This window comes from Pleurodeles waltl, chromosome 8 (assembly GCF_031143425.1).
Source record: "Pleurodeles waltl isolate 20211129_DDA chromosome 8, aPleWal1.hap1.20221129, whole genome shotgun sequence".
NCBI lineage: Eukaryota > Metazoa > Chordata > Amphibia > Caudata > Salamandridae > Pleurodeles > Pleurodeles waltl.
The window spans coordinates 1,539,065,969-1,539,082,481 of NC_090447.1; the positions used below are offsets into that span (position 1 = coordinate 1,539,065,969).

The window sequence follows — 16,513 nt, forward strand, 5'->3', positions numbered from 1 at the left end:
GCACAAGACTTACTAGGCGAGAAAAGAGACAAGTAAAACAGACCTATCAGGCCACTGGAAAGGGAAGGGTTGTAGAGAGAGTGGTGGCCAACGCTACAGTCCCTCCTCCGTCGTTTTGAGTCAGTCAGCGAGAAGACCCGACATTATGTCATGCTTGGAGGACAGCAAAATCCGAGTCCACTAATGAGGTGGGTCCCTACTTTATTATCCAAAATAATCTCCTTTATAGGGTCATAAAGTATAACAACATTGAAAAAAAGGCAACTAGTTGTACCAGAACCATATCGCTTACAGGTCCTTTTTTTGGCACACAACCAACCAGGAGGGGGACATTATGGTAGGGAAAAGACAGAGGAATACCTATTGAGGAGATTTTATTGGCACGGGGTGTATGCTCAACTCAGACAATACTGTGCGCAGTGCCCATGGTGTCAACTAATAGATCCGGGACCCCACAGAAAAGCGCCACTTCAACCCCTTCCTATCATTGAGGTTTCCTTCTCCCGGATCGGTATGGACTTGGTAGGTCCCCTTTTGCCCTCCACAAAGGGATACACCTATATTTTAGTGTTAGTCGATTATGCTACGAGGTATCCCGAGGCTATACCCCTTTCTAGCATGACCTCTAAAACAGTGGCCCAAGCTATGATCACTTTCTTTTCTAGGGTTGGATTTCCCCAGGAAATCCTGACTGATCAGGGAACGCCCTTTATGTCCTCACTGATGAATAATATCTGTAAGATCCTTGGGATCAAGCAACTAAAAACCTCGGTTTATCACCCCCAGGCTGATGGGTTGGTTGAGCGCTATAACCGTACTATAAAAACACTACTACGGAAAACATTCTCTGAATCGGGACGTGATTGGGATCAAAAGCTCCCTACAGTCCTATATGCCATAAGGACACACGAGCAGGCTTCAACAGGGCACAGCCCCTTTGAACTGGTCTTAGGGAGACAACCCTGCAGTCTGTTAGGCATGGCAGCGGAATTATGGGAAGAAGAGGGCGGGGAGGAAAAGCCTCTGTTAGAATATGTACATAAATTGAAAACTCACCTACAGTCCGTATGGGAAGACGTTCGTAAACATCTAGAAAAGTCCCAAATTAACCAAAAGAGATATTATGATCAAGGAACGAAAACCCGGTCTTTTCAACCGAATGATAAAGTCCTGATATTAAGACCCTGCTCTGATAATAAACTCTTAGCCAGGTGGCAGGGTCCGTACACCATCTTAAAAGTCATTTCCCCGGTTACTTACCTGATAGAACTGTCCCAACACCCCAAAATAACACAGATTTACCATGTTAACCTGTTAAAAAGGTGGGAAGAACCTACCGGGACACCAACGCAATTGGCTACAGGTTTCTTAGTAACCCCTGAAGAACCCCTAGGCATAGAATTATATCCTGCAAACACAGAGGAAACAGTTAACACTCCCCATATCAATATCTATCTTACAGAGGGTCAGAAGACCCAACTAGAGGACTTATTAAAAAAAAAATCATCAACAGTTCTTCTCAGGAAGTCCTGGAAAAACCAATTTAATCCGGCACTATATAAGAACCCCTGAGGGAAAAGTAATAAGTTTACGACCCTACCGTATTCCCGAAGCCCGTAGACACTCAATTGAAGAAGAAGTACAAAATATGCTAAAACTGAAAGTAAAAGAACCATCAACGAGCCCGTGGTGCTCCCTAGTGGTCATAGTGCCAAAACCTGACGGGTCAATCTGTTTTTGTATTGACTTCCACCGACTGAATGAAATATCACTGTTTGACACCTATCCCATACCCAGAGTTGATGACTTACTAGAAAAATTGGGAAAAGCCCGTTATATGTCAACCCTAGACCTAACAAAGGGACACTGGCAAATGCCACTCGTGCCAGCTGATAAAGAAAAAACAGCTTTTTCCACACAGTCAGGGTTGTACCACTTTACAGTACTCCCTTTCGGTCTACACGGGGCCCCAGCCACATTCCAAAGATTAATGGACCACCTTTTGAAACCATTCCAAACTTTCGCTGCCGCATATTTAGACGATATTGTAGTATTCAGCAACACATGGGATGACCATCTAAAGCACCTCCATGAAATATTCCGCACTTTGCACCAGGCCGGTCTCACAGCCAATCCAAAGAAATGCAATCTAGGATACGATCACATTGCATACCTGGGATATTTCATAGGGAAAGGCCAGCTACGCCCACAGAAAAACAAGGTTGAGGCCATCCAACAGGTCCCCATACCCACTACAAAAAAGGGGCTTCGCTCCTTCCTGGGGTTAGTTGGGTATTATCGTTGATTTATACCACAATATTGTACCTTAGCCGCCCCCCTCACTGATCTCCTCAAGAAAAACTTCCCGTCAAAATTGCCATCCCTATCAGATACACAATTATCTAGTTCCACCAATTGAAAACATGCCTCACTACAGAGCCGGTCTTACAGTGTCCTGACTTCTCTAAGATTTTTCATCTCCACACAGATGCATCGGATGTGGGGTTAGGGCTGTACTCTCACAACCCGACAAGGAGGGACGAGACCAACCTATTGTTTACATTAGTAGAAAATTGCTTCCCAGGGAATGTAATTATCCGATTATTGAACGGGAATGCTTAGCTATTAAATGGGCTGTGGACAACCTGAAATATTATTTACTGGGCCGCCCTTTCGTGCTGTTTACAGACCATGCTCCTTTGACTTGGTTAGCTTCTCATAAGGATTCCAACTCCCGAATACTTCAATGGTTTATGGAACTTAAGCCCTTTTCCTTTCAGATCCGGCATATTTCGTGTGCTCTCCAAGGTCCCGCGGACTTTCTGTCTCGTTTTCCAGATCCTTCGGTACAGTATCAGTCCCGATCTTGGGATGGGGTGTGTAGCCAGTTGTCGGTGGACCCGGCTCATGACGCCCCAGAGTGGCGGTTGCCGCGCGGCGTCCGCGGCGAGAAAGACGGCTTGCCCTGTTCCCTGGGCAACGGAGACGCCGGAACCTCCCTCGGGAACCCGGATATCCGGGTTTCCGACAGAACTAAAAGGGAGGACGGACTACCCTTGAGGAGTGCGGAGAACGCAGAGAAACCAGAAAGGAAGGAGAACGAAGAAAACACTGAGAATGAGGAAGGGAAGGAGGACGACGACGACGGCAGGAGGAACGGGAACAGCGTGGTTCCCTCGGAAGCAGCCGACCAGCGGGGAACAGAAAGGAACAGTGACACATGCGCATACTGCCACGCCCCAGGAGGGATGTGGCTAATGAAGAACAGCTTCGCCGGTCAAGAGGGGACCTGGGAAAAGAGAGAGAAGAGACACTCCATGGGAAGAAGCACACCACCCCTACACTGTTGACAAAACAAAAGACTATAAAGAAGTATAAATAAATTCACGGTTTCACACCCACTCAAGCATCCGAGTCCTTATTATCACCTGGCCCACTGCTACAACGGGGTAAGTAATGAAATGCAGTATGGCAAAGTGGGAACTCACCCAAAGCCATAGCAGTCCTCCCTGTACTGTTGCAAGGCCAAATTAGAGTGAGAGAGTGCCTCTAATAAAAACCTGCTGATGAGACTGGAAGGGGGAGCTCTTCTGGGCTTGTTAATCAAACTCTGGGAAAGGAGTCACAGCCTAGAACACATGCCTTGAACATACCAGGACATAACCATTACTACTTGAGGATTCTTGTTGGGTCTATACTGTCAGCGACGTCCTGATGAAACCCACAAACTGATCCGGCCGAAACATGTTGACAAGAATAGGATGTTGGGGAGATTGACACCCTGTTGCATCTTCCAATTTCTTTTTATATTGTCCGAGGAATCTTATTAAAAGTTTATTGGGTTATTCCTCAAGACAATTTCTTTATAAAACTTTTTACTGCCATATGTAGAGATAAACACAATCAGCTTAAAATCAAAAGTTCCCCGTTGAGGAGTACATGGCCTATTGTAAATCTGGCATCCATCTCATTAGCCCCCACAGGCTGTGTCTTGCAAAGATTGAGGAGTCTCTCACAGTTAGGATGCTCCCGGAGTCTCAAAGACATGTGGTTCTTTGTTCAACACTCAGGGCCCCTTGATGGCACCGCTCCACCTGGATCCGCGGGTATTGGCCCTAGTTCTTCCATAGCTTGCTATGTTTCTGTGGACACCCCTAGCTATAACAAGTCTGCGGATATCCCTTAGCTATAACAAATCAGAGAAAGAAAATTATATAAGCGCCCTCCGAAGACAGCATATGACATTTGACCTCAGTCTTTAAATACACAGCACATGTGACAAGATAAGAACAAGATTTAAAGGGCTGTTTACAGAAAGTGAGTTCATGGTAGAATACATTAAACATGGTTTAAGCAACGGGACGGGCAAACTGAACTTGGAGAGCCTAAAGCAAATAAAGCCAGCAAATAGAAAGCCAAAAAATTTGAGTTACAAACCACAAAGCCAGTGGTGATCAATGGGCGAAATGCATTCCTAAGTTAACTTTGTGAAAGTCCCCAAGATGTCTATAGCAAACCAGACAGCTGCTCTGTTTGGTAGGCTGTGACCTAAAAAGGGGTAATTCCAAGATTAGAAAGCAATCCAGCTCTTTCCCCAGCCCTTTAGCGAAGGGGTTGTAGTATCCTTCCAGGCTTTACTGATATCTTTCTTGGCTACGACCGAGCCGAGCCGTAGAAGGGACCTCTTGTATCTGTTATTATCAATAGCATCTGTGATGTTTGATAATGTGAGCCTGGGGTTTCTGTACAGGCTACAACTGGGCACCTGTCCCAAACATGCAAGTACACTCTCCCAACATGAGTCGGTCCGTCGTGAACTAGTCTCAATGTAAGTATCTCAACTCTATGGCACCAAATTGGGCCTCAATAGTGGTCTCTCAAGGAAATGCCAGAGCCTCCCACCAACCATCATCTGTGAGAGGACGTAGGCCCGAACCCATACACTACGTAGGTGGATGAACGTGTCAGGGATGTTAACCACAAGTGGTTTGTATATAATAGGTTTGTGATCTGTCGGCCCTCAGGAAGGACCTTGGCATCTAAGAAGATGTGATGGGGGCCTATCATCCTAGTTTGAAATGTAGGGTGTGAGGGCATGTCTGATCTGTTGATATCTCCAAAATTAGCCCTGCTGTAAGTCATATTTGTCCTGTAACTTCAGGAGCAATTTGTGGGTGGTCCTACTCACCAAATACCCTACTTAGAGATCCCGCTAGTGTCCCACCCTGTGTCCTACCCTCTAAAACTCTGCAGCCAGGTTCCGGCCCTTAGAGGGGTCTCTTTCATTAGATGCCTATGCCATCCATGTGCCATGATCATGGCACCCCCACATGCCGAGTATGCTCTTCGTGGCTGGGAGAGGGTATCTGGGGGGTGACTGTCCATCCAGCATGCTGGAGATGTAGAACTCATGCATTGCGCACACTTAAGAGACATAAGCTGGGCATTAGCCCCCCCCCCCTACCACATTGCGTTAAGGACTAATAGCTGGGAGGCACTGTTCTATGAGATGATGTCTGGAGTGGCTATACTGCCCTCAAAAGTGGATTCAATGCATTTACAAAGAGCTAATTTTGGGGGTCGGTGATTCCATATGAACCTCCTTAGAAGTGTCTTGAGGTGGCTGAAAAGGGGTCTTCTGGATAGGGAAGGGGACATTTCAGAGCCGATAGAGCAGACGTGGTAATCCTATCATGAAAAAAAAAAAACACTGACATGCCCATGAAGGAGAGGGGAAGAGCAGATGAGAATTCAAAATCTTTAATCAATCTGTCTAGCTGTGGCTGAAGATTTAGGTCCCAGGCCCACTCTCTGTCCTCTGACACATACATGTCCAAGTACTGGAATCCCTTGCGAAAGACCTGAACGTCTCCAGTCCAAGCCACATCAGAGGGGCAGGACCTAATTGCATATATGGATGATTTTTCCGTATTGATCAAAGACTGGAGAAACTTCCAAAAATCCGTTGGATCTGGAGGACACGCGACCTGGACCACTGCAATTCATCTAAAAAATAGGACGCTGCCCACGTAGAGCGTCCCAGTGCCCAGTCTAATCCCTTCAACTGGGCATCAACCACTCTACCAGAGATTTTATGGCTAGGGCGAAGAGCAAAAGGCACAGCAGGCAACCCTCTTTGATGTATTTAATGCAGCGTGGCCCAAAGTTAATTTTTGTTAGCAGGGAGAATACATACTCTCACCCCACTGAGTTGAAGAACTTGTACAAGTCGACCACCACCATTGGTTGCATTTCTTGATGGCTGGGAAGCAATCTGGAAAGGGACAAGGTGTTCTGAACGCATCTAATATTGTGCCTTGTGACATGTTTGAGCATGAAGCCCAATTGGTCTGAATGGACCAATTATGACACCACTTAGGCGATTCATCAGGACTTTGGCCCAAATCTTCACATTGGTTTTTAGGATGCACAGTGGTCAGGTGGTTGCCCCGGCTTAGAGAGCACTATGATGTCTGCCATGCACACATCAGGTGGGAACGCTCCATCCTCCAGCTGTAACCACAATATGTCTAGAAGCTGCGTGACTGTTCGGATTTGTAGAATTCAGTTGGGAACCCATTTGAGTCTGAGGTCTTACCCGATTGTAGATGGGCTAGAGCCTCAACCATCTCCCCAACCATGACATCTGCCTGCAGGATCATTCCGCATCAATGTATGGAAGGGGAAGAGGCGATCTACCATGAAGGACTTCAGATCATGTTGTGAGGTGTGGCCTGGCTGTGTGTAGAGGGAACTGCAATGAGCTGCAAATCTAAGGGAAAAGGAGGGGATTTGCCCCATGTTTATTACCTTGCTCAATAAGAATATAGGATATTGTGGCTTGTGTCCTTGCTTTCGAGCAAAGGTGATGCAAGGTCTTTCTGGCTTTGTCATCCCACTGGTAGATGCGACTCTGGGCGGCCAGCCATACTGTCTGCACCTCATGTAAGGTTTGCTGAAGCACGGCCTGTGTGTAAAGTATGTGGAGGGCAGGATCTTGGGATGTGATGCATTGTGACTCCAACTTGAAGATGCATGTGTCAAGGCCAGATGTAGCTAAAGATCTGTCCCCTCAGAGTGGCCTAAAAAGCATCTCACAATGTCCCGGAGGAGACAAGGTATCCTGTGTTGGTCCAGAGGTAGTCTTCTATGGTGTTGTGGAGAAAGTCCCTGAAGTTAGGATTGCTCCTCAACAGGCATCAAATTGCCAGTCTGCGCCAGCTAAGTGCAACCCTTGCTGGAGAACAAGTTTAACGGGGGAATGATCTAGTACACCCCTTGCTAAGATGTGGGCATCCACCAAACTTGGAATCTCGGATCTGGACGGGAATAGTCCAGCCATGAGAACATCATATGTTCTTCGGAGGAGAAGGTGAAGCCCTTCTCCACTGGATTGAGGAAACACCAAGCGTTGGTCAGACACATGGTCACCAGAAACGTGGCAAGAGGGTCGGGTCCCTAGCAGCCTGGGGGCCACTGTGGATCAGTTTATCTATGGTTCCCCAATGCCGTTAAAGTCTCCCCCTAGCACCCAGTGTCCCACAGGAAGCTGCAGTAGAAAGTCACAACAGTTTTCAAGAAGTCCGCAGACAGCGGAGGTGGGATGTAAACATTGACCAAGGAGACGGCGTGACCCTGTAGAAGTCCAGGGACCTCGACATACTGACCTGAGTAAAGACTGAAAAAACACAAGCAAAAATGGTGCATTTTACAACATAAACTGGACATAAATTAACTAGAAAAGTCAATAATCACTGAAGGAAATATTACAATATTTTTGTGTTTTACCAGACAACTCTTGTGCTTCTCAGAGGTGTTGAGTTCATCCTCCCCAAGAAATGTTCAAAAGAATCATTGCAAAATTGTGGCTTTTTCAGACAAATATCCCAACTGTGATCTAAAGGGATCTATGTATTACAGCCAGGTAAAAGAAATCTTGCTATCCACTGTCACGTGACACCTCATAGCCCTACATTACACTAGTTTTGTGTAAAGCCTTAGTAAGTCTGACTTGTCACTAGTGCTTCAGTTCAGCCCCTGCAGGTTCTTGTGAGGCTCCCTGGAGAACCCTGTGTTCATTTTTGATGGGACACTGTTTTTGTACAATTCACTCTAATAATGCAGCCCACATACACGTACCTTGCTCTTTAGAGCATAATGTAAACCAGAAGACATGGGCTCTGATCCCAGCATTCGTATTCTGTAGCACTGTGTGATACTGAGCAAATTATATACTTCTCCAGCACTCTGTCTCTAATTTCTGCCTACACTGGGAGTTTCCCCAGTGGAGTTTCCCAATGCAATGAATTCAAAACCATGCGAATAACCTGGAAATGGCTCTTATTGGGTAAAGCACAGTGGTATCAAAGCACTGGAAATCATTATAATCTGCACGAAAGAATGAGAGAACTTAATATACATTGCACTATGTAAGCAGACTTTAGACAGCAATGTTGGTTCAAATAAAACTGCAAAACTTTTACTGGCAATGCTATCAGTCACATGGCTTGCACTGTTCCCAAAATGTGTGAATAACTTCCCAGGCACCTCTTGCATACCAGCAAGAGTGAAGCATGTTATTTATTAGCATCTAGTGTGTGTGGAGAGAGCTGTGTGCAGGGCCTGCCCTCAGACACACAAGGTGCATGTGTGGAAAGAGCAGTGCACAGGGGCTGCATTCACGAAGACATGGAGTGTGTGTGGTGCGCCGTGTGCAGGGGCTGCCTTCAGTTACTCATGGCGCGTGTGTGGAGAGAGCCGTGCTCAGGGGCTGAGTTCATGAACACGTGGTGGGTGTGTGTGTGAGCTGTCACCTGTGCAGGGGCTGCCTTCAGTCACACATGGTGCTTGTGCGGTTTATGTGTGCAGGGGCTGCCTTCAGTCACACATGGTCTGTGTGTGTGGTGTGCAATACGCAGGGGCTGCCTTCACGCACACATGGTATGTGTGTTGTGTACCGTGTGCAGGGGCTACCTTCAAACACACATCATCAGTGTGTGATGTGCCATGCCTAGGGGCTGCCTTCAGGCCCACATGGTCTGTGTGTGGTGCACCACGCTCAGGGGCTACCTTCAGACACACATGCTCCATGTGTGGTGCATCATGCACAGGGGCTACCTTTAAGCACACATGGTTTGTGTGTGGTGTGCAGAGTCTGCTTTCAGGCACACATGGTTTGTGTTTGATGCGCCATCTGCAGGGTCTGCCTTCAGTCACACATGGTCTGTGTGTGGCGTATAGAGTCTGCCTTCAATCACACATGCTACATGTGTGGTGCACAGTGTCTGCTTTCAGGCACACATGGTTTGTGTTTGATGCGCCATCTGCAGGGTCTGCCTTCAGTCACACATGGTCTGTGTGTGGCGTATAGAGTCTGCCTTCAATCACACATGCTACATGTGTGGTGCACAGTGTCTGCTTTCAGTCACACATGGTCTGTGTGCGGTGCGGTATGTGCAGGGGCTGTCTTCAGTCACATCTAGCGCGTGTGGAGTGCAAGGTCTGCCTTCCAACACACATGGTCTGCGTGTGGTGGACAGGGGCTGCCTTCAGGCACACATGGTCTTTGTGTGGTGTGCAGGGTCTGCCTTCCGACACACATGATCTGTATGTGACGTGCAAGGTCTGCCTTCAGACACACATGATCTGTGTATAGTGCACAGGGGCTGCCTTCAGACTCATATGGGGCGTGTGGCGCTCCCTGTGCAGGGTCTGCCTTCATTTGCACATGACCTGTGTGTGGAGAGACCCATGTGCAGGGTCTGCCTTCAGGCACACATGGTGGTCCTTGCACAGGGGCTGCCTTCAGGCACACATGGTGTGATGCACAGGGTCTGCCTTCAGGCACACATGGTCTGTATGTTGTGCACAGGATCTGACTTCATGGTCTGTGTGTGGGCCACATGGTCTGCCTTCAGACACACATGGTCTGTGTGTGGTGCGCTGGTGCTTCCTTCAGTCTCACATGGTGCATGTGTGGTGCGCTCTGTGCAGGGTCTGCCTTCAGTCGCACATAGTGTGTGTGTGTGGAGAGAGCCGTGCACAGGGCCTTCCTTCAGACACACAGTCTGTGTGTGGTGTGCAGGGTCTGCCTTCAGGCACAAATTGTGTGTGTGGTGCACCATGTGCAGGGCCTGCCTTCAGTCACACATGGTGAGTATGTGGTGCGCTGTGCGCAGGGTCTGCCTTCAGTCACTTATGGTCTGTGTCTGGTGCACAGAGTCTACCTTCAGTCACACATGGTATGCGTGTGGTGTGCAGTGTCTGCCTTCAGTGACACATGGTGTATGAGTGTGGTGTGCTGTGTACAGGGGCTGCCTTCAGAGACACATGGTCTGTGTCTGGTGCGTGTGTGGTGCTCCGTGTGCAGGGTCTGCCTTCAGTCACACATGGTCTGTGTGTGGTGTGCCATTTGCAGGGGCTGCCTTCAGTCTCACATGGTGAGTGTGTGGTGCACTGTGCGCAGGGTCTGCCTTCAGTCACTCATGGTCTGTGTCTGGTGCACAGAGTCTGCCTTCAGTGACACATGGCATGTGTTTGGTGTGCAGTGTCTGCCTTCAGTGACACGTGGTCTGTGTGTGGTGTGCTGTGCACAGGGGCTGCCTTCAGAGACATTGTCTGTGTGTGGTATGCCGGGCTGCGTTCAAAATCATATGTTCTGTGTGTGGTGTGCAGGGGCTGCCTTCAGACTCACATGGTCTGTGTGTGGTGCCCAGGGTCTGCTTTCTGACACACATGGTCTGTGTGTGGTGTGCAGGGCCTGCCTTCAGACACATATCGTCTGTGTGTGGTGCGCAGGGTCTGCCTTAAGACTCACATGGTCTGTGTGTGGTGTGCAGGGCCTGCCTTCAGACACATATGGTCTGTGTGTGGTGCGCAGGGTCTGCCTTAAGACTCACATGGTCTGTGTGTGGTGCAGAGGGGCTGCCTTCAGACTCACATGGTCTGTGTGTGGTGCACAGGGCCGGTCTTCAGACACACATGGTCTGTGTGTGGTGCTCAGACTTTGCCTTCCAACACACATGATATGTGTGTGGAGCACAGGGTCTGCCTCTGACACACATGATCTGTGTGTGACGCGCAGGGTCTGCCTTCAGGCACATATGGACTGTGTGGGGTGCAGGGTCTGCCTTCAGACTCACATGGTGCGTTTGTGGTGCACCATGTGCAGGGTCTGCCTTCAATGACACAAGGCCAGTGTGTGGAGAGGGCCATGCGCAGGGTCCTACTTCAGGCACGCATGGTGTGTGTGTGTTGTGCTGTGCACATGAGCTGCCTTCAGGCACACATGATGTGTGTGGTGCTCAGGGTCTGCTTTCAGTCACACATGGTCTATATGTATTGCACAGGGTCTGCTTTCAGACTCACATGGTGTATGTGTTGTGTTGTGCACCGTGCCCAGGGGCTACCTTCAAACACACATCATCAGTGAGTCTGAAGGCAGCAGATACTGCCTTCAGACTCACATGGTCTGTGTGTGGTGCGCAGTGTGCAGCGTCTGTCTTCAGTCGCACATGGTGTGTGTGGTGCTCCATGCACAGGGGCTGCCTTCAGACATACATGTTCTGTGTGTGATGTGCAGGGTCTGCATTCAGACTCACATGGTCAGTGTGTGATGCTCAGAGTCTGCCGTCAGACACATGGCCTGTACGTAGTGTGCAGGGGCTTCCCTTGGACTCACATGGGCTGTATCTGGTGCACAGGGTCTGGCTTCAGAGAAACATGGTCTGTACATGGTGTGCAGAGGTTGCTGTCAGACTCTTATGGTCTGTGTGTGGTGCACAGGGTCTGCCTTCAGACACACATGGTCTATATGTGGTGCACAGGGACTGCATTGAGACTCACATGGTCTGTGTGTGGTGCGTAGGGGCTGCCTTCAGTCACACATGGGGTGTGTGTGCGTGGTGTGCCCTTTGCAGAGTCAGCCTTCAGTCACACATGGTGCATGTGTTGAGAGAGTCGTGTGCAGGAGCTGCCACCAAACTCACATGGAACATGTGTTGAGAGAGCTGCGCAGAGGGTCTGCCTTCAGGCACACATGGTCTGTGTGTTGAGAGATCCCTGTGAGGGGTCTGCCTTCAGACTCACATGGTGTGTGTGTGTGGTGCACAGGGTCTGCCTTCAGTCACACATGGGCATGTGGTGCACCCTGTGAAGGGCGTCCCTTCAGGCACACATGGTGTGTGTGTGTGGTGCATGTGTGCAGGGGCTGCCTTAAGGTACACATGGTGAGTGTGTGGTGCGCCCTGTGCAGGATTTGCCTTCAGGCACACATGGCCTGTGTGTGGAGAGAGCCCTGTGTATGGGGCTTCCTTCAGGCACACATGGCCTGTGTGTGGAGAGAGCCCTATGTATGGGGCTTCCTTCAGGCACACACAGTCTGTGTGTGGTGCACCCTGTGCAGGGTCTGCCTTAAGGCATATATGGTGTGTGTGCGGTGCACCGTGTGCAGGTGCTGCCTTCTGTCACACGTGATCCGTGTGTGGTGCGCCATGCGCAGGGGCTGCCTTCAGACACACATGGTCCATGTACGGTACGCTGTGCGCAAGGGCTGCCTTAAGGCTCACATGGTGTGTGTTTGGTGCGCTGTGCACAGGGCCTGCCTTAAGACACACATGGCCTGTGTGTGGTGCACCATGCACAGGGTCTGCCTTCAGACACACACGGTCTATATGTGGTGTGCAGGGGCTGCCTTCAGACACACACGGTGTGTGTGTGAGGCTGGGGGGTCTGCAGGGTCTGCCTTCAGCCACACATGGTGAGTGTTTGGTGCACTGTGTCTAGGGGCTGCCTTAAGTCACACATGGTCTGTGTGTGGTGCGCAGGTTCTGCCTTTAGTGACACATGATCTGTGTGTGGTGTGCCCTGTGCAAGGTCTGCCTTCAGGCACACATTGTGTGTGTGTGTGGTGTGCAGGGTCTGCCTTCAGTCACACATGGGCGTGTGGTGCACCCTGTGCAGGGCGTCCCTTCAGGCACACATGGTGTGTGTGTGTGGTGCATGTGTGCAGGGGCTGTCTTAAGGTACACATGGTGAGTGTGTGGTGCACCCTGTGCAGGATTTGCCTTCAGGCACACATGGCCTGTGTGTGGCGAGAGCCCTGTGTATGGGGCTTCCTTCAGGCACACAGTCTGTGTGTGGTGCACCCTGTGCAGGGTCTGCCTTAAGGCATATATGGTGTGTGTGTGTGGTGCGCCGTGTGCAGGTGCTGCCTTTTGTCACACGTGATCCGTGTGTGGTGCGCCATGCGCAGGGGCTGCCTTCAGACACACATGGTCCATGTGCGGTACGCTGTGTGCAGGGGCTGCCTTCAGACACACAAGGTGTGTGTTTGGTGCGCTGTGCACAGGGCCTGCCTTAAGACACACATGGCCTGTGTGTGGTGCACCATGCACAGGGTCTGCCTTCAGACACACACGGTCTATATGTGGTGTGCAGGGTCTGCCTTCAGCCACACATGGTGAGTGTTTGGTGCACTGTGTCTAGGGGCTGCCTTAAGTCACACATTGTCTGTGTGTGATGCGCAGGTTCTGCCTTTAGTGACACATGATCTGTGTGTGGTGTGCCCTGTGCAAAGTCTGCCTTCAGGCACACATTGTGTGTGTGTGGTGTGCAGGGTCTGCCTTCAGTCACACATGGGCGTGTGGTGCACCCTGTGCAGGGCGTCCCTTCAGGCACACATGCTGTGCGTGTGGTGCATGTGTGCAGGGGCTGCCTTAAGGTACACATGGTGAGTGTGTGGTGCGCCCTGTGCAGGATTTGCCTTCAGGCCCACACGGGCCTGTGTGTGGAGACGGGCCTGTGTGTGGAGACAGCCCTGTGTATGGGGCTTCCTTCAGGCACACACAGTCCGTGTGTGGTGCACCCTGTGCAGGGTCTGCCTTAAGGCATACATGGCGTGTGTGTGGTGCGCCGTGCGCAGGGGCTGGCTTAAGGGACACATGCAGAGCCAAGTGTTTCTTACCTGTACAAGCCAAGGCGAGAAGGAAGAAGGCTGCAGCCCCCAGGGCACCCCCCGAGTGTCTCCTGGCCACCATGTTTCCAGACTCCGCAACTACCACACTGGGCAGTAAACAAGCCCCCCGGGCAGCCTCCCACAGGGTGAATGATTGACAGAGGTTGGCTTTGTTTCTGAGAAGTTTGACAAGCCGGGGAGGTCGATGAACCTGGTCCGTGCGTGCCCGGGGGGAGAGGGTGGCTGGTCAGTAATGCCCCTCACTCCATCCCCCTCTCTGGCTCATCCGCTGTAGAACATGATGTGAAGCAAACTTCAGCCAGGTAACTAGCGCCCTGAAACCCGGGCGTGTGGGCGTGTGGGCGCTGGGCTGTGAAGAACGGCGGTCCACTGGCCCACGACAATAGCCAGGGCTACCAAGACTTCCATCAATCATACCTGGCGGCCATCAGGACCACTGCTTCCGGCCCCGGACCACTGACTTCCAAAGGCCCAGGACTACAAGGCGCAGAGCGCCCCAGTCATCCATTTCTATGTGTAAGTCGCTTATCCAGTCCAGGTTTTTATACTCGCTTTGCATCGTAGTCCTGTTCCCATCATAAAATCAGGACTACAAGCCTAGAATGTAAACCAAAAAGCCTGGCCTGGATGCGCCTCTTGTGCATGGACCTGGGAAACTTTAGAACTCTGCTGCTATCAGGCGTGTCTACGCAAAGGAGACAAACCAAAACTTCATCTCCCAGAATGCAATTTGTTGCCACACAAAACGCTGGTCCTGCGGTATGATTGATGATAGGTGCATTCCATTCCAGCGGTGTTTGCTTCTTTTTGCTATTCGAGACAGGGCATATCAAACCTGTATCACCCATATGCACATCTGTGTCCCAAACTACCAAATGGCCCCAGCCAGTTCTACTTATCCAAAAATACTCTGCATTGTGGGATTTGTAGTTTGTTGGTTCGGGTTGAAAACTCGCAGGATGTTCAGTACAACGAAGAGTGACTAAAAGTGTCACACATGACAATCCACACAATTCAAACTGCTTTGCATCCAAAGACTGCCCTCTGATTCAGTTGACGTCGCTGAGCATGCTGGGATTTGTAGTTTCACAGTTTTCATTGCACTGCAAGTATCGACAGGCCCCAGCCTTGGCCAGATAACGAGGGCTGCCTAAAAGCCATGCTCCGGCAGGGGGCAGTGCGCAGCCATCACCCCATCGCACTCACATGGAGGACAGAATGACAGTCAAGGTGCCAAGGTCGCCTCATGTCACCTGCACACTGTTAGGCAACACTCGTTCTTTGTTAGCCAACAACACTTTGCATTCGGAAACTTTGGTTTGCTTTTTGCCACAAGATATATATAGATGTGAAAATTCCATAGTGGACGCCGGTGTTGCACAAGAAGCCAGGACCTCTTTAAGGTGCCACAGATCACACGGCTCCACTCGGCAGGTTTAAATTATCCCAGTTTGGCAGCCGGATGAGAATTCTTCCAGCAGCAAAGGTTGGTGAGCAAGCAAAGTTGACACTGTCTGATATGAAAATATTCACACGAGTTTCACAGGGAGTTTCTTGCACTAAAAACCTGTGTAGATTGCTCCTGTTAAAAGCAGGAATAAATGCATTTTAGAGGTGTGGACGAGGAGGGCGCACTCCTTGAGCTGATGTGAGGGTGAGAGGTGAGCAAGGGCCAGATGTATCGAAAAAATTTTGATGATCGCAAAAATGCATTTTGGTATGTAACAAGTCCAATTTGCGATTCAGTAACTTGTTACCGAATCGCAAATTGCATATGCGACTACGTATCGATTCGGTATTCGGAAGGGGCGTGTCAAGGGCGTCCCTTCCTAATACCAAATCGCAGAGGTGTGTATGATTGTTTTGTGACCGTGAATGCAGTCGCAAAACAAGCGCAGTTACCACCAATTTCAAATTGTTGGTAACCCATTCGCAAAGAGGGAGGGCTCCCCAAGGGCCCCCTTCCCCTTTGTGAATGCATGAAAAACGCTTTTTAACGAGCAGGCGGTGGTCCCACCGACCGCTGCCTACTCTTAAAAAATGAAAAGAAAACTTTTAATTTTTAATTTTTAAACGCATCCCGTTTCCTTTAAGGGAAACGGGCTGCATTTAAAAAAAAAAAAGATTGCTTTATTGAAAAGCAATCACAGACATGGTGGTCTGCTGAGCCTAGAAGGCCACCATCCCTGTGATTGTAGCCATTCACAATGGCTCGCAAATTGCGACCTATGTCATGAATATTAATGAGGTAGGTCCATTTGCGAGCCCTTGTGAATCGCAGTATGAAACTCCTGGAGTTTCATACATTCCAATAGCGATTACTTATTTGTGATTCGCTAAAAATGGCAATTAGGTAATCGCTATTGTGAAGAATTATACATCTGGCCCCAAATCACTTATGGCCAAATGTACAAATATTTGGATTTGCGATTTCCTAATTGTGATTCCATGGGAATCGCAATTCCAAATGTAAGAAACTCCACTGAGTTTCTTTTGCGATTTTCGGTGGGTCGCATATAGACCTGCCTCATTAATATT

At 49.7% G+C, this 16,513-nt stretch overlaps 1 protein-coding gene across 1 annotated transcript in view; it reads right to left on the reverse strand.

Moving 5' to 3' along the window:
• PLA1A (phospholipase A1 member A) overlaps nt 1-14,437 on the reverse strand; it is a 202,813-nt gene extending 188,376 nt beyond the window's left edge. The window contains exon 1 of the mRNA XM_069202990.1: nt 13,964-14,437. Coding sequence (XP_069059091.1) covers nt 13,964-14,036 — 73 coding nt within the window. The 5' untranslated portion in view covers nt 14,037-14,437. The remainder of the gene's footprint in view (nt 1-13,963) is intronic.
• Between the last annotated feature and the right edge of the window lie 2,076 nt (nt 14,438-16,513).